Raw genomic sequence first — 19,362 nt, forward strand, 5'->3', positions numbered from 1 at the left:
GGGGGGGGGGGGCACACTCACGTGTAAAGTGAGTTGGCAGCGGATTACATAGATATTAGGACTGTGTGTGTGTGTGTGTGTGTGTGTGCGTGTGCGACTCGCACCGTCCTACCATCTAGGAGCGGGGAAGAGCTGCAAGAGTGTGTGTTTCTGAAGAAAGGCAGAACACAAGTGATGTGTCGCTGACTTTTCAGGCTCCTTCACACCTGGAGATCCACCGGAAGCCACTCGCTACCTCATCTCTGCACAACAAGTGGACTTTGAGCACTTTATCACCGGCGCTGCTTGTTCTCCCGCTGGCTGGGAAGCCCACTGGGGTGTCACTCCTGATTTCCTCGGCCCAGTGGATGCCTTCTAGCTCTGACCATGGGAGAATGGACCATCCTAGAGCGCCTCCTGGAGGCTGCTGTGCAGCAGCACTCTACTATGATTGGAAGGTGAGTGGTTAGCAGAGCACCAGGTACGAGTGAGGGCTTCAAAATGAACCACTCTGATTTCTATCACAATGTGAGTTACAGAGAACGAGTCATCCTTTGGTGCTGGTCAGTGATTCCTGGTTCAGAGTCTCTGATTGTGGCTTTAGCCTCGTTAAATCCCCCAAGTGACTTGATGGGATGTTTTATGCGTCTGTAAGAGACAGTATTAGTCCACAGACAGGCTCTGAATGTCAGGGGACACAGAGCAGTGTGAAGACATCTCCTCTGAGACGCTCAACGCGCCTGATTTCGCACGTTTCATTTCTCACAGCGAAAGCTCTGTGTGTTTTCTATCTGGTTCCTCAGCAGCTTTCGAAGCCTCCGTGTTGAACATGCATCTTGTCACAGTTTATTAGAGCATCCATCCCAACCCCCACCTTTTTTTCCCCCAGTTTATCAAATGAAGTCATTTTCTGGAGCTAAAAAAATGAGTCAATGCACGGTCACTGCAGCTATGATTTATGCATCCTGCTGCATGCAGAGATGTCTTGTATTTTAGTCTGTATAAATCGTTCCGGCAATTATTCATGAACGTTTTAGCTTCAGAGGAAAATCCACCAAGTTAATATAATGAAACTTACACTGAGCAAATGACTTATTGCAGAAGGTGTTTTAAGGACGTCTATGACACCACAGGTTCAGCTTAAGTTCACAAGAAGCTGACTTTGTAGTTTAAATCAGTTCCCCAAAGCCACTGATTTCCTCTGGTTATGGGAGGTTTCAAATATACAGGATTATATTCATCCTCGGTGTGAATTCTGAGGCATGTTATGAACCTAAAGTTATTTTGAGAGTTCGTGAAAGATTATTAAACCATCGAGCATGAGGCGGTTGCCAGGGGGATTTACCACCTCATTGTTTCTGCGGCTTAAATCTGTTTGATAGGAGGCCAGAGGGACCAGAGCACAGCCATGGTGTCACATTGACCAGCTTTCTCCAGCCAAGAAACTGATCAGTATGTCACCTTTTGCTGCACTCTGCCAGTCAGCTGGCTTTAAGAAGATAATGGTGTTCTTCCCTAACAATTCTGACAACTCTGTTGACTGGAAATATCTCCAAAGGAGAGCTCCCGATCAGTTTAACAGTGTAGTAAAGCTGCAGCAAAGGCGCAACAATCATTTACTGAAACACTACTATTAAATCTAGCAGGTGTTGTAGCTAGAGGTCCAGTTAATGCGGACTGCAAACCTGCAAAATACAAAATGGTCAAGGTTCCTTCTTACTTAGAGGACGTCATATCTGGAACAGTTTACCATCAGCAATACAAATGTTAGCGGATCTTAGAGATTTTAGTTCCCACGTCAAACCATGGCTGAAACAAAAATTAACATGTGAACGCTAATGTATACCAACCTACTTTGTTATGGAAAATTAGTTATCTCTAATATGCATTTTTATGTATTTATTGTTGTAAGTAATACAGCATGTGTGTGTGTGTGTGTGTGTGTGTGTGTGTGTGTGTGTGTGTGTGTGTGCGTGTGTGTGTGTGTGTGTGTGTGTGTGTGCGTGCGTGCGTGCGTGTGCAACGGGAATCTTTCTTTTAAAAAGCCAGCCAAGGACTGAGTTTACAAATGAGCCTGTAGCTAGAAAACCTTCGTACAAAACAACACTTGCTTTGTTTTTATCATGTAACTTTGTTTACTGTGCTGTCCTTGATTAAATAAGCTTGAATTGAATTTGTATATTCAATAACATTACTATAAAAATGATGATCATTTTGAATCAATAAGAATAACCAGATTTTCTTTGTTTATTTTTTTACTAAATATAGTTAGATGTTGTTCTATATTTTTATTTGACTTTAAAGTCAGAGCAGTGAAACCCATAAAATGGAGCAGCTTTTGCTCCAGTTTTCCCACCCAATGCCAAGTCGGCAGCAGCTTGTCAGAGATGTTTCCCGTGTTGTTATGATAAATAAACGGTCAGCGTTTACTTCCACTCATCCACGGCACACTAGAAATGCTCTGTTGCTCATCAACCTGGATAGTCATAATTGCTGCAGGGTCTGAGTGAGAGTGAGAAAGAGGAGAGACGGAGAAGGGAGGTTGCCAAGGTCAAGAAGCTCCTGAAAATGTTGACATCTGTGAAGGATTTATTTCAGCTGCAAAGTAAAAAATGGACGAGACGAGCAAGAAACGGGAGAATAAGGAGCAGATGTCAGACAGCAGAAAAGAGCGGTTATTCAGAGTGAAGTGAGGTGGAGTGAAGTAAGCAGACACACACGTTAGTCGCCCCGTTGGTGAGAAGCCAATAGGGCCGTCTCGTCACGAGATGGTGCTGGGTGTCACGACCCGAGCAGAGCATCTGCTGCCATGAAAAATCTTCTTCACACAGATCCAGTCTGCTGTGCAGAGACGGGAAATACTTGGATACAAACTGATAGAATTACAGTAATATTGTCACAAAGGCTTTCCTGTTGCATCTGTTTCGTCTGAAGTGTTGGCTTTTTTTTTGTTCTTCTCTGATAAAACTAGGTTTTATTTTTCACCAAATATCCCGTTTATCGGTCCTGCATGTTACATAATTTGATGGTCTTCCTTATCGGTTGGAAGCTTTTTTACATCTTCACACAATCAAGTTTTTAAGATAGGAACCCTGAGTTGCCATCACATTTTGACTACTTGTGATCTTCAGAAGAATGAAATTTGTCAATATTTTGAAATAAATGATCACTTAACCTCCAGGTATTCAGATAGATGGTAATAAACATCTGACATTCACCAAGTCATTGTTGTTTTTGAAGGAATCTGGACTACATTCACTCATCTTTATTTCAATACCTAAAATATTTATTCATCTAATTAAACTAAAGTGATTAATTCTGTATAACTTATGTGAGGTGTGAGAACAGCGACGAAAAAAACTACAATGATTGTTTTAGGCTACGTTTAGTTTTTAAATATGTTTATTCTCTTTTAAAACACAAACTTTTTATTCCCTTACGGTTATGGAGCTGGATAGATAGGAACATGTGGCTTTATTTACTAAAATTTGATTATTTGATGCACTTCGATCACTTGGAGTGGAAATATGAAAAGGTTTTTTTTTTTTTTTTACTTTCGGTTGCTGTTATTTTTGAGTGAACATTCTCACGCTCCTGCAGTAGCATGCCTTCCTGGCATCTGACCTCTAATCTGGGCTGGTATCACTGACGAGGATTTCCATAAATACACATTTGAAAGACGAAAACCCATTGGATCAAAGCCCGCTGTGACTTTCAGGCGTGTGATTGGTCAGCAAGGGTGTCGTCAAATTCTGGAAGGCGCTGAACAGGTTGCTGTCCCCGAGGCGATGCCAGTGTGTGTTCTCATGAGCAAAACACACCAGCAGCCTGTGTGTCTGAGTCATTCATCACACACGAGTCACACACACACACACACACACACACAGACACATTAGGGTAAAGGTAAAACTCCTTTGTGTACAATGGCAGAGGGCTCCAAAGATTCCCTTCTTTGGTCATATCCCATGGAAATGTGGATAGGTTGCATTGGCTGCCTGTGTTTGGCTATTAAGCTGCCAGCAGAGATGAATCCTTTGCTGTTACAAGCAGTGGGTGAGCTGATGGACTCTCTGGTGGCTGAGGCTGTTGGTCCAGACAGCCGGTGAGGATTAACAATGATGAAGAACTCTGCCCTTAACTACTATCAACACATGATTCAGTGCCGCCTCTGCAGCTCAGCTCCCCAGGCCAAATTCCCATTTATGTGCTGCCACTGCTTAAAAACAAGCAGGTCTAACCTCCCACTCTCTCATATTGATCTCCAGTAATGGGACAGAAAGATGGGTTTGATAGAAGATGGCCACAAGACTTAATGACAGTCTCTAAACCCATCCAAAAGTACAACAGATGAGCTCCTGGGGCGCACTATCCTGAATGTAAAGCAAGTGATTAAATCTCACAGTACCTGATTGACTTTTCAGTCTGTTAAAGTACAACCTGGTTGTAACGGCAGCTTGAATAATTACTCTCTCTGTAGCTTTCTCATTGAGAGGTCCAATGTTTCAACACTCTCATCACTATGAAATGTGATTCACAATCAGAATTACTACATTTAAATGGTATTTATTAAATAAATCGAGGTTCAGTCCTCGAGTGCCACTGTCCTGTAATATTTAGAGGCATTCCCTCTCCAAAAACCCTGAATCAAATGAATGGTTTATGACCAGGTCTTTGCCGATTCAGGTGTATTTGAGCAGAAATGCATCCAAACGTTGCGGGAGAGTCACTGGAGTCTCAGACTGCTGAAATAGACGAGATAAAACTAAGGATTATTGTCTGACAGTTGACAGAACAAAATGGACCTGGGTTTTAATCTGCCTATCTATCTGCATGGAGCTGGCATGTACTCCATATCCTTTTGTAGCTTCTCTCTGGGTACTCTGTCTTCCTCCTGCAGTCCAGAAACATGCAAACTTGGTTAATTGGTTTCTATAAACTTGGATTAGGAGTGTGAGATTTTTATTTGTCTTCTAATGCTGTAGATAGGGACCAACCCTGAGGGACCCTGCATGGACAGATGGATGGGTGTACAGTGTAAATTCATTTTCTGACTACGTCCCATTTAAATCCTGCCATTTAACGATATTTACTTTCCTTGAAAGCGACAGAGTCTTTGACTGCGAACACTATTGTAAGGATGAAAGTACTGATTCAATACAACAATAAAGTTGTGTGCTAAAATACTGTTTTGCAATCTGTGGACAACAAAATTGGCCATAATTCTTGAAAGAAGTTGGCAGTGAAAAATGTTCTTGCGTTGTTTCTTATCAGGGAAATGTTGCAAGACTCTAGAAGGATCCACTCTGATATTTTTGGCTACTACTCTTCTGCAGATTTCAAGTCAATAAAATATCTCTAGATTATTTTATCAGGATTTTCTTCCTCTGATCCTGATCTTATTCGTTTAAGAATATTCATCAACCCATAAAAGTTAATAAGATCAATATCATTTAATATATACTACACTGGCCTGCACAGATATTTTATTGCCAACCTGACAAACGTGTGATACATGGACAGGTACAAGAACGTTCTGAGTTGGACCAGAACGTTACTATTTATAACCAACCAATTATAATCAACCAGCTTTTACATCTTGCATTTATCTCCATATTAGAAATCAATCCTTTATAGTACAACAACTCAATTTTTTTATTGTCTAATAATCACAAGCTCTGACTCTGTTTCTCTCTTAGAGGCTGAACTTCAGCGCTTGTTTGTCTTTTCTGACTCCTCTTATTTTTTGGCTGCCTGACACATCTTTTGTTCTCTTGTGGATTGCTGTGAAACAGAAACAGAGAACTCGCAGGAGCGTGGAGCATCCTCCATGGCAGAAAACCAAAGTTATTTAGGCTCTGCCACATCGTTGCTGCTGATAAGCCACAGTTATGCGAGACTATGGCTGCTCAACTTGCTTCAACATATGACATGACTACAGGGACATCTTTTCATTGAAAGAAAATCCAAAGTAATCCCCCAGTTAGTCAAATATGGATTCAAAAAATATAAGTTTGCATATTTGGGTGTTTATAATAAACAAGGCAGCAAGTTTCTGAAGGCACTTCTGCCTTGTTTCACTCTCACTAGTAGTGAGATGTTTTCTGAGGCTCTTCTTTTTTGTTGTTGTTTTTAGTTTTGAGGATTCAGACCACTGAGTTCATCTCATATTTATAAGAATCAGAAAACGCACTGCTCAAAGTGCACTGATGAACAGGGTTTTCAGACACTCTTACATGATCTGACAAAGACTTTGTTTGATGTGCACTGAAGCCCTAAAACGGCTCATGAGGGCTGGATGTGCATTTAAAATAGTTTGTGCAGCTTCACTTCATTTAAAGCAGTAAATTTAGAGTTACTAAAATAGAACAGATGATAGAAGGTTTCTGCAGACTTGTCATCATTTGCTAATAAAATCCAAATGGTTTCATAGAGCTCAATTTCACAGTTTAGCTATCACAGTATTCCCTTAAAAATATTCATAATGATAAAAAACAAATTCCACATTTGATCAAGTTTTAGCTGCACACACAAACATGAAGTGGGGTGTAATTGTGAGGTGGAAAATGATTTGAACCAATAGGAATTTGAAAGGCGTGGTGTGGATTCGGTGCCCTTATATACTGTAAAGCCACTTTTCACTGCAATTACAGCTGCAGGTCTTTTGTGGTGGGTCTATGCCAGCTTCGCAGATCTGTCATGTGTCACAGTGTGAGCAGTTTGGTGACATCTGACCAAAGCAGCTTCTTTCATATGCATGCACAAGCAAAACTAGTTCTGTCAACAGATTCCCAGCTTCCCATGAACTGGAGCTTTAAAAATAATTTCAACTTAACTAAGTTGAATTGACATGGATTGCTGCAGCTCCTCCAGAATAACCATGGGCCTCTTAGCTCCTTATTTGTTTGTTAAGGCTTCATAAAGTTGCTCTTGGACCATGATCTTTTTTTTTTCTACGTTAGGATGATAGGTTGTGAAACTCTCAAAGCTTGGTATATATAATGTTATAAAAACGTTTCCCCCCCCTCTTGATTCCTATTTTCTTGGCATGTTTGTCACACTTTAGTGTTTCAGATCATAAAGTCAATTAAATGTTAGAATTTTTCTAATTCAGCTGCATTGGAGGGTTTTTAATCATAAATGGCTTTCTAAAGGTCATGCCACAGCATCTCAAAAGGACTCGGGTCAGGACTTTGACTAGGCCACTCCAAAGTTTGTTTGCCTTCTGCCATTTAGAAGTGAACTTGGTTTCAGCTTGAGGTCGAAAACAGATGGCCAGACATTCTCCTTGAGTATTTTTCAGTCAATAGCAGAATTCATGTTTTTATTTATTACAGCAAGTCTTCCAGATCTGGAAGCTGCAAAGCAATGCCAGGCCATCTCACTACCACCACCATATTTCACTGCTGGCATAATGTTCTTTTCCTGAAATGCAGTGTTACTTTTATGCCAGATGTAATCTTACACACACCTTCCTAAGAGGACAACTTCAGAATGCTCCCCTGACAGCATTGGGGATCATCAAACTTTGTTCTGAAAAATCTTAATGTTACTTTTTACTCAGCAGTGGTTTTGGTCTTGGGACTCCAGGCCTAATAGGGAATCCATGACCTCTGACCTTAACTGAGGCAAGTAAGGCCTGCAGTTCTTTGGGTGTTGTTGTGGGGTCTGTTGTAATCTTTTGGATGAATCATCCTGGTGGCTAGAAATATTAAACGAAGGTGCATTAAACCAGAGTTAAGTTTTGTTTTAACAAGGAGGAAGAGAGTAATGACAGAGCGTCGTTAGATTTGCATTTTTAAATTCCTTATAAACACATTCACTTAAAAGTTGCATCTTGTGTTTATATGCGTTATCTTAATATTTAAATTGGTTTGATGTCCTGAAACAATGAAGTGTGACAAATATGCAAAAAATAGGAAATCAGGAAGGGGGCAAACACTTTTTCACACCACTGTAGTTTCATACCCTAAACATATTTTAAACTTCTCCACATCTTTCTCCCTGACCCGTCTGCTGCGTACTTTCATCTTCATGATGTTGTTTGTTCACAGATGTTCTCTAAAAGACTGTGACCTTCACAGAACAGCTGCACCTATACCAGGGGTGTCCAAAGTCGGTCCTCAAGGGCCGGCATCCTGCATGTTTTAGTTCTCTCCCTGGTGGTAGTAACAACCTTTTCACCTTGTCAGTGTTCCTCTTAGGCCTTCTAATGAGCCATCATTTGGTCAAGGTGTGTTAAACCAGGGTGAGAACTAAAACATGCAGGATGCCGGCCCTCGAGGACCGACTTTGGGCGCCCCTGACCTATACTGAGGTTAAATTACACAAACTGGTTCTATTAATTAGCTGACTCCTAGCTGACTCCTGAAGGCACTTAGTTGGACTGAACTTCATTTAGGCGTAGTAAAGGGGGGTAAATACACAGGCATGCCACACTTTTCAGATTTTCCAATTCTATAAAAATATGCAGTTAAGCAGTGATTTGTGTTATTCGGTCACATCGGATTCCATGAAATAATGTTTCTGGAAAAATGCCTTTTCTACAGAATTTCAGTAGGAGCTAAAGCGGATGTTCACCAGTCGCTGTGGTGTTTACATGCTGCTCATTGAGCCTGTGTTTGGTGGCAGGTTACATCTCTGACATTATGTGACCTTTAGCTCATCAAGCTTTTATTTAGCCGTCCCTTGTGAAGCCCCTCCTAACCCTGCACAGCCATGATGGGTGGTTGTGTTCATCCTGAGCTTGGCCTCATCTTGTGTTTGTTAGATTTCAAGAAAAGAAGAAAGGAGCTGTCTTGTCTCCTCTCTTCATGCAGAACCCCCCCACCGCCCAGAGAAATTGTTCAGAAGACACAATAAGTGAAACATCCAACATCAGCTCACTCCATCCCTCCCTACCTCTGCTTTCACACTTCCTCCATTCATATTGTGGCGATTCTCGATACGCTGCCGGTTGTAAAGTCACCGCTTTCTCAGCGCTGCTGTTATTAAAATGACCTCACATGTTCCATTGGGAGATTATGAGTCACCGATGGGAGGTAGATGCATGTCGCTCCTGCAGCTTCTCAGATTTTAAAACCACCATGCAGACGACACCTGCTATTAAAACTTAAGTTATGCACAGGATCTGGCAAATTCATTCTAAAACTGAGGATGAGTGTTTTATTAAAGATGCCTTATAAATGTGCTGTAGTGCTTATGTCACTGCTCAGAGTGGGATTGATCCTCTCTGGCTCCGATGCTAGACACACAAAGATCCAGGAAATGAGTCCCGGGAGCAGGAAGGAGCTGCTGTGTAGCTTTTCATCACTGAAGTATTACAGTCGGCATCCATGGGGACTGTTAGAGAAGCTGTAACTCAGGAGGAGAAAGAGAGTAAACTCAAATAATTATTCAGCTAGCTCTCTAATTTCTTTCCGCATACGCTTATCTTCTTTGCTTCCATCTGTGGCCACACATTAGCAGCTTAGAGTTGAGATAATATTTGCACAAATGTGTTTTTCAGACACAGTTATGGAAAGGAAACGGTTATCCTTAAGCTCGCCTGTCATCGGCAGTAAAGTTTTGCATTTAAGCTGTGTCTGTAGTCAGATTTTGCATACAGTTACAACCACAAATCTCATATTTTATCTTTAGTTTTTCTTTTTACAAATAAAGGTGTGGATGAATTCAAGCATATTCAGCCCCCTATTTTATGGCGTGAAACTCACTTGCCTTCTGAAGTCACCAAATTAGAAAATAAAGTCCACCCAAGTGTAATTTAATCTGTTTTCAAGTTTTCATGTGCAAAAACATTGTATTGCTGTTTTTTTTTTTTTTTTTTTACATTCATTCCATGTAAATGCAGAGAGATTTAGGGCAGGAGATGAGGTCAGAGTTCACCTTCCAGCAGAGTGACTCAGCAGCATTTATAGGTTTACTGTTAGTCAATGTTACAATGATACTGGGAGGTGAAATTAAAACCAAATATTCATAGAGAGCAGTAGAAAATCTGTGCTAAAATAGCGAGGCAGAACACAAGCTTATTTGAAATCAAACTCTTGTTTGCAAGATTAAAATATCTGATAATAATGGACTTTTAAATACAGTTATTTTTTATATTTGAAAAAAAAATCACCCCAACAACACCTTTAGCTGAAGCATTTTTACATTCATACTGTATTAAGGTGATCAGAGGTTTTGGGGACTTATAATGATGAATTGTCTGCAATGAATTTCTGTTTCCCTGAGGTAAAATAAAACATGACTTATTCCTTTTGGCTGCGATTCTCAAGGCAACACGGTGACCTACATTCATCTTGCCAACATGCTCAGCATATTAGTACAGGAGATAGAAAAACTCAGAGATCTGCACCAAAGTGTGGAATCATTAGACACTACCTGCATGCGGAGCTACCAGCTGTTTGTGATGATGTCCTACCATCACAAAAATAAACACGTCAAACTCTCCTGGGGCTTTATGTGTTACAGTGTAAACGTTTTGGCAACAAACACTTTTCAGGTGAGTTGTATAAAAAGCTCCTCACGCCAACTGTGGGGTACAGTGGTTGATCTGTGATGCTGTGGGCCTGTTGCCGCCTGGGAACTTTTGTTATTTCTACATCATCCTCTGACTTTGTGAATAGAAAACTAAGTGCTGTTCATTTGGCAAACAGGGGTTGTAGAAAGTATTAGCAACAGGCGTGAAAATAATTGTGTCCCTGGTGATTTTGTTTAAATCAATTATAACTTTCTGGTTCAGTTTTAAGGCTATTTACACATTTCAACAGGGTTGCAAATACATGTGACCAGAACTGTGACAAAGTCTATTTTCACTGCTGCTGGGTATCTTTCCCACAGCATGATGCCACCGCCACCATGCTTCAACATACACATAACGTTGGCGATACAAAAAGTGGCCCTTCTTCTCACAGATGAAAAGTCTTACCACCTCTGTCAAGTGAAACAGGATTGAGAAACATCATCCATATTTAATTGTACTGTTCCTGTTGCAGGAAGGAAGTTTGATGACTTTCACCTGGACTGACCTCTGACTAGCTGTGTTTTTCCAAGTGAAGCACCATCTATGTGCTCCAGCATTACATACCAGTGGAACAAAGACTCCCGCAGGGCTGTGCCAAAATCATTTTTAGAGTATAAAAGCAAGCAATTCCAACAAAACACTGTGAGGCCATATTTTAATGATGAGAAAATACTTTACAGTCAAGCCGAGCTTAAAATGTACAACAACAATAAAAGAGAGAAGCAAATGAAGTTACATAAAATATGAAGCCTAAAATAAAAACAAATAGCCTTCTTTGATCTTAATTTGGGGGAGGAAAAGAAAGCAAAGCTGTGGCTTTTGAAGTTTTTCTCACTTGGGTCCGTTTGTGTGCGCTCGTGGCAGTGAGCTTTATTTAGACAATCCGCTTTCATTACACATGACTTACAGCATTTCTGTGCAGGCTTCATAAAGCTGATGCTCCTTGCTTTGTCTGACTGATCATCTTGTTTGTCTGCTGGTGTTAAAATAAATGAGCTCCTCTTTTGTTTTTTGTTTTTATTGTACTGCCTCCACACTACTTTATCTCGCTCCATCTTTCACTTTGAAGATTAAAAGGATGCTCGTTTGCTGCTGATTTATTCTCTGTTCCCCCGCAAATCCCATCTCGCCATCTCAACACTTAGCTGAGAGGTCTCTAATGAACAGGGGCAGAGTGTGAGAGCGGCTCAGTTTGTGGTCCGCAGCTCCTCGGTGGCAGTATCAACTTCTGCACCGTGAGATTGACTCAACTTAAAGAAGAAGCCAGGATTGCGCACACCATCACCAGCAGGACTGAAATACTGTACAAAGCCTTCTGACTCACTGCCTTCTCACACATATGCACACACACACACACACACACACACACACACATAGGGCGCGCGCCTCTCATGACCAGATGGTCGCCCAAATATACAAACATGTGCGTAAGCGAGCGTGCAGCACAGTTACTATATATACACACACATCTCAAAGGGCCGGGACGCACACACAGACGCTCTTCCTCACACACGAATACGTGTTGCCAAAACTGTCACAGTCGCCGTTGTTCGTGGCGGATCACATGAGCAACTAGATCCGACTCTGACAATGCGTTCACACTTTTCAGTGCACGCACACGCACACACACGCACACACAGTCTCTTTTGCAGATTCTTCAATTAAGCCAAGTGAAGCCAAGCTTCTGGGAAGACACTTGCTCTCAGCAATATGCTGCATTCACACTACTCTCGCAGCCAATTATGACAAAAGGACTGTAGATGGTAGACAGATCAGTGATGTAAAAAGGATAAATTTAGATTTCACAACCTGCAGAACGACAGCAGTAGGACTGGCTGCTATGTACTACAGAAACCAGACATTTCTGTCAGATTTTTCAAATGCATACAGTACTGAGCAGAGATATTCAGGCTCCTTGAACTTCTTGACATTGTTTCATGTTAAACTAGAAACGTTGTACTTTATTAAAAGGAAGGAAAAGCAGTCACACTTTGTTGAAACACCTGATTCTGATGCTTCAGCCCTTTAGAGACTTTTTGGCCATTTTTTGCACAACAGATCAGTCAGATCGGAAGGAGAACATCAGTTTTTAAGGCCTCCCAAAGATTCAGTTGTATTCAAATCTAGACTTTGGCTGGGCCGTTCTAGCACATGAACATGCTTTGACCGAAGCTTCGGCTGCATGTTTAGGGTCGGAAGGTGAAGCTCTGCCCCAGTTTCAAGACTTTTTAAGCCTTCAGCAGGTTTTCTTCCACTGTATTCAGCTAAGAACATCTTTCCTTTTCCTGCTTCCCCACAGCATGATGATATGTTTTATATTGGAGATCGGTTGTTGTGTAGGGTCAGCATCCTGATGATTTTTGGCCTGTTACAGTGACATTTTCTGGATTTCTTCTTGTCAATTCCCTATAAAAATCTGATATGTGACATGCTTAACTAATTGTTGTCCAACAGATCAGTGTTAATCTCTGCAGCTCCTCCATAGTTACCGTTCTCTGCTCTCTGTGACCATCCAGCTAAGCTAGGGAGATACATATGTCATGTTTGTTTTTTTACCCTTTCCTTTTTTAGATGATGCTCTTTGTTTCACAAAAAAGTATATTTTTCCTTTTGGGTATAAGAGTTCCCATCAATGGCTCCCCAGATGGTTTCCTGTAACAAGCCATCTGTCTTGTCAGGTAAATGTTTGGTCTTCCTAAAACATTACCTCTAATTAGCTGGCACAAACAACATGATCGTGATGTCGAATAAAAATAACCGTCCTGCACATTTCTGTTGCGTAACACCAAAACTGTCAGCAAACACAGGATTTTATTTCTCATCTAAACTGTTTCAAGTCTGTTTGATCGTTCTGCATCGACTGAAATGTGAAAACCAGGAAAAAATATGGGCAGTAAGCACCTTGCAATAATTAGATTTTTAATTTATTCAGTCCCTGTATTACAAATACAGAAAACTACAATATAAATCTCTGACGGATTGAGAACCCAGTTACCCAGCAGAGTCAGAAGAGTACAGATAGCCAAAATCTGAACAGAATAGAATAAATTATATGCAATATTCACAGTGGCTGGGACTTAACATTTTAAAGCAAATAAAAGAAGGATTTTTCTTCGGATTGAGTGTGTCTGGGATGTTCCCTGTGTGGCTTGTGTGTCATGGAAGCTCCCCGCATGTGCCAGAGCAGCCGATTTGGGCTGGAGCTTGGCACAGGAAAGCTGTAGTGGGTGTGTGGGTGGGGAGCTGGCACGGGCGTGCCGACCCAAGCTCGGGATTGTCCAAAACCCGCTGATTTAATCCGGATTATAGCCATCTTTTTTCTCTTTCTGTAGTTCCCTTCTTTGACCAATCCTCTCCCCCTCCTGCACCCTGTCTGTCTGTCCTGTCCGTCTCTCCTGCTGCTCTTTCTTCTTCCACAAACCTTTTATTTCACCCAGAAAGCCGGTGCTCCTAAAGGCAGGTCCAGCCGATGCTGCAATTACCTGTAATTCACTATTTCTGTCAACACACAGGGGACAGTCCCTTAGAAAGGATGCATAAAACCCAGATTTAGATTTTATAGTCCCTGTTACTTTACTGCCATACATGTTGCCAAGGTAGCTGCAGTGTCTGTGATTGTCATGGAGACCTTTGTGCACTTGTGCTTTTGCACTGAAAGGAAAAAATAAAATGAGGCCAATCCATTCTGTCGGGAAAGAGAAAAAAATTCTTAATCTGTTTCCAATTTCACTTGTTGGTGTAACAAACAAACAAACAAACAAACAAAAAATAGATGTACATTACAAAAATGGTAAAACGCTTAAGCTAACAACACCAGCATGATTAAAAAGCTGATGTCTTTGTGTCTGCGCTGGAAAAGCTGATGGATAAAGTCATAAATTACAGTCAGGTTTGTTGAAACCATGTTTACAGAACAGAAGAAAAGTATCTTGTTCCTACACAGATTTATATTTAGCTCACTGCCCACTCACTGCATAAATTGTAGTAGTTTTTATAAATATACTTATTGACGGAAGGGACATTTAGATTCCTGCACCTCTGAAAACAACCAATATTTCAGTGCACTGATGAGAGCGTAGTGAAAGTAGCCTTGACATTTTCCATTCATACATTTTCTATTTATGAAATAGTGTTTTCTTTATAGAGATGCTTTTGTTGTTGTTGTTGTTGTTGTTGTTGTTACACTAAAGCAAAGAACAGAATGAAGTCATCAAGACCAACATGCTGTTGACCCCACTAGTAATATCTTCTTAAAATAGTTCTTGGTTATTTTTTACACATTGCCATAATACTTCACAGACCACTTCAGGGTAACGTGGATGTTTTTTCGCATTTAAAAATAAATTTAGATTGTTTTAAATTTGTCATAGTAAAACCAAACCAACAACAAAGATTTAAAGTTCAGATTCCATTTAAATTTGGAAGTGGGAATTTTTAAGTTCAATAAAACAAAATCAACATGCCCCATTAAATAAGGGGCAGAAATAAATTGTTTGTTTGCAGTTCTCACCATTTGTATCTCATGTCACACGAGTCAGTGTGTGAAATGTATAAAATACAGAGAAGTACTTTGTTCTTCTTGCTGAGGATAATCATAATGAAGACAGCAGTGAGGAGAAGTTTTACAGCTTGTTATTGGGTTACTGTTGAGTAGAAAATGCATCCACTTTTATTCTGTAAATTCAAACACTCTTGAGCTGCATAAGCAGTGGTTTGGACCCAAAGGAACTTTCTGTCCCCAAAAATTGGTTGTTAGCTTAAGCACAGGCTGACAGTGAATGTGCAGCTGCTCATTAGTGAATGAATTTTGCATTCATTTTCTCTTAAAAGAACAGCAAAAAGGGAAAAATGCCATTTAAGCCTTCATATTCCCAATTAAACCTATTAACACTGGCTGGTTTGTTCAGTTTGTCATCTTAAAGGAAAGGTTTCTATAGATTTAGTCACTTTTGGCAGTGTGATCCTCTTAAAAAAAAAATGGAGTAATGTTTTTTTTATTTTGTTTGGGCATGACTGAGAAGGTCTGTATGTCTGTTGTGAGACGGATAAAGGTCTTTCAGCAGGGAAGAGTGCAGCCTCCTCACTCCTTCTGTCACTGGCCTGAAGCACCGGAACACCCCTTCAGGTTGTGCGTGTGTGTGTGCGTGCGTGCGTGGGTGTGTATGCGTGTGCATGAGAGAGAGAGTTACCTCCTGTGCGAGGCTTGATTCAGTTTGATCCCCAGTGCCCTGCAAGAAACGATCTATTGATAAATCTTGGCACAGGAACACACAGACTGACAGATAAAGAGAGGGAATGACAAGTGTCACTCCATATTTGATCTGACAGGATTAGATATGTCAGCACTGTTGGTGTGTTGCAGTTGGGACAGATGAAGGACTGAGGGGGAAAACAGTGAGAGAGAGAAAAAAGAGAAGGAAAGAGACTAAAGCCACGACGGGGCTGTGAAGGCTGGATTAACTAAATATGGAGATGGAAAAATCTAATGATGGCATGAAATGAAAAGCTGCTACATAAAAACGCTAAAGTTGGCATCTTCTCCGACAATTTAGAATCTTACATTTACATTTTGCCAGGTGTACGGATAATTTTGGGCTTTAATGTTCTCTTTAAAACCATTTTTAATCTGTTGAACCTTCTGTTGTTAAAAAAAGAAAAGAAGTTTAAGTTTTCCAAATGATCTGTGATGGAAAAGTCAACATTTCTTCAGCATTTTGGTCAATCACTGAAGGATTAGTTTGGATTTGAGGTTTTTTAATTATCAGTGAGCTTTTTGGGAGATTTATACTATACTGTACTTTAAAGAACAATATCCACTCTGCCCATTCCTGATTTTTAGTAATAAAGCATAGAGTTAAGATGTTAAATATATACCAAATATTGAGAAGAGGTTGATAGTGGTGTGATAAATCACAAAATGTTTGATTGTTATGTCCTACAATAAATCATTCCTGATCCAACAGCAAAAACCAAAACGGAAAAGTGAGTAGGAAAAAAATGAAATATGGATGAGCATGATCCAACAAGGCTGAGTTTTATCTTAGATGAAATGTTGAAATATCTAATTACCCTTCTGTGTATTAATATTGTAAGATAAGTAGCTAAAAAAGGATGAAAAAAGGCCGTAATTAGTCCATCTTCAGTTTGGAAATAGATTTGTATCAATTTATGTTAGAGCATTTTCTCAGGTTACAACAAACGTCTCAGTCTGTTTAAGGGTTAAGGTGTAACATTTCACTGCTGTGTCTTTAAGCAATGGCATGAAAAAAATGCCAGGTGGCTAAAACATATTAATTTAATGCTAATTTGGAAGAGCATAAAAATGAGTTAAAAAATAAATGTTTGTTGATTCCCCACTAACCCTTATCGATAATAACTCAGAAATCCAAAGTAACCCTAGTCTTTTTCTCTAAAGCATGTTTTATTGGTATGATAAAATGTTTAATAGTTATACATAAGCCTGGTTGCACAGTGAACTGTTAATTCAGCTTGATTAAGTGAGGCTAAGTGAGGAAGATACACAAGTGTGGCTGTAAAAGAGATGCAACATGAGAGGCTTGCTTGGTAATTATCACAGAGACGGAAAGTAGAGGCTGAATGAAAGAGGTTTAATTATTTAATGGCAGAGACCGCCAGCAATGAGGCACTGATGGAATGGAAAGTGACAGCAACAAAAGCTGAGGTTCTAAAAAGGATTAGCAGGTTACCGATAACACGGAGCTTGTTTATATATCCTGAACCTGGAGTGACTCTTTCGGCTGCACAAAACTCACTTCAGGTGAAAGTTTGTTGGTGGAACCAGACATTTAAAGTTGATCTTTTTTAAAAGAAATGTGTTTGACACTGAAAAAAAATATAAATAAATAAATATTGCTTTTTTGGTGGATCTCTAAAAGGGGGTGAGTGTGTACTGGTTCCCCCAAACTAAATCCCATCTTCAGAGAAGTCCACACAGCTGATCGATTAGCCCGTGTAATTTCATCGAGCTCTTTGGGCTTTTGAAACAAATTAGCGTGACCCTCTCTGAGACACCTCTGCCACGCTGTGTCTGCTGCAACAAATCCGCCGCTGCTCTTTAGTTGACTTAGCTCCTCGTCGGCACACTTCGCTATCCTCATTTTCGTTTTCTGCCCCTTGCCTGTTGCCGTGGCGACTAGCAGAAGGGAGCTGAATGGAGGGGATTGAAGTGAACGGGGGTAGGGAGGAGGATAGCAGCTCTCCCATCACCCATCTTTTTCATTTGCTCTCTTATTTGTCATAATCTCCACACTCTCGCATCCTTCACTCCTCAACCTCATTCTTCACGCCATGTTTCTGCGCCCGTTGCCTCCTCTTTATCGTTCAAGTTCTCCAGCCGATCTTGGTGTCATTTCTTCATTGATTATTGTATTTGGGTTCATGGTGACCATCTCAACCCTTGTCCCTGTGCTCTAAAGAACGCTGAGCTTCTTCAGTGTGGACACTATGTGTCTCTTGAGGACACTACCACAATAATGTGTAACTTTTCAATATGCTTTGCCTCATTAAACCATAACCATTACATTTCGTGGCATCTCTACATGCTGAGAAACACTCTGCTCCCGCCACACGTTTTGCTTCACCTTTTTCTCGCTAACTGCTAAGCAAAAGGCGTCCAAGGCTTCTTTGTTAAAAAAAATAAAGCATAGTCGAGGTAATAGATCTGTGAATTGCATCTAAACTTTTTTCGGGAACTAAGCAAGGCAATGTTTTTGGCATGATTTGGGTTCCTCTCTGCATGCAAATGCGAGGGAAACACTGGGGGATTTCTCCTGTCAGATTCCACAACTATCATTATCTCTTCACATCACTGTGCTCGTTTAATTCTCCCACAATGGCTCGTGTGTCCGTAATACCAGCTTTGAGCACGGTGGGGCAGGATCTTTGTCGTCAGATAATGAAGAAGACAAAAGCTGGCGGGTCAGTTGGAGGAGAGGAGGCGTTTTTCGAGTTGGCATAATGTTTCCGCATAATCACCGCCGCTGGTGTGCTAACAAAGGCAACACATTAGTGAGTGGGAACAACAAACGCTGTCTGCTGTGAATGGAGCGTGTGAGGGTGTGGAGACGTGTGCTAAATATAAATTGTGTGTCACTCCTTTTAAGTATATTTATAAAAATGGATTGGTCAGACTTTACTACTACATTTAGGACTTTTGATAGATTTTTAACATTACTTTCTGATCCTAAATCTGTTTTTTTTTCTCATGATTTAGGATCATTGAACAAAAGGATGCCAGCAAAAAATACAGTTTAGTGACAAGTATTTCCCTCCTTATAAATTTGTTTTTGCATATTTCATATCATTGCACAAATTTTAATATCAATCAAAGATAAGCCAAGTAGATACAGAATGCAAATTTCCATTTATGGATTCATTTATAATGGGTAGAAGCTTTCCAAAGCCACCTACTCTTTGTGAAAAGTGCAGTCAGTTTAAACCTAATTACTGCTGCGGCCACTCTCATGTCAACAGTTGCCATTAAATGTTTGCGAAGTGGTCGTAGTGGAAAATAACTGACTCACTTTACTTTGTAGAATAATTTTATTTCAGACACTTTGGAGAGTTTTCAAAAGACAAACTGGCAAAGTATTTTAATATTGAGTCACAATCTCAACTGGATTTTAATACAAACTTTGGCTTGGCCACTCCAAACCCTTAATTTTGTTTAATTTGTTTCATTTATCCTGTTGAATAACCTCAGTGACATTTGGACTTAAGATCAGAAAAAAGACTTTCTAATAGAGAGCAGAATTTATGATTCCACCAATTAAGCTACAGTAAGCCATGTCATGTGCAGAGACAAACTGGCAAAGTATTTTAATCATAATGAGAAATTACAA

General features: G+C 40.3%; 1 protein-coding gene across 2 annotated transcripts in view; it reads left to right on the forward strand.

Annotated features, from left to right (window-relative positions):
* gjd1b (gap junction protein delta 1b) overlaps nucleotides 1–19,362 on the forward strand; it is a 46,246-nt gene that overhangs the window by 4,218 nt on the left and 22,666 nt on the right. Inside the window, exon 2 of one of the 2 annotated variants that reach the window (XM_015015928.1) lies at nucleotides 195–437. In XM_015015928.1, the coding sequence (XP_014871414.1) occupies nucleotides 367–437 (71 nt within the window). In that variant the 5' untranslated portion in view covers nucleotides 195–366. Of the gene's footprint in view, nucleotides 1–6; nucleotides 438–19,362 lie in introns of those variants that run through there. The other variant, XM_015015920.1, reaches the window with a different exon arrangement.

Source organism: Poecilia latipinna, unplaced genomic scaffold (assembly GCF_001443285.1).
Source record: "Poecilia latipinna isolate Pla-1442-1.1 unplaced genomic scaffold, P_latipinna-1.0 Scaffold72, whole genome shotgun sequence".
Taxonomy (NCBI): Eukaryota; Metazoa; Chordata; class Actinopteri; order Cyprinodontiformes; family Poeciliidae; genus Poecilia; species Poecilia latipinna.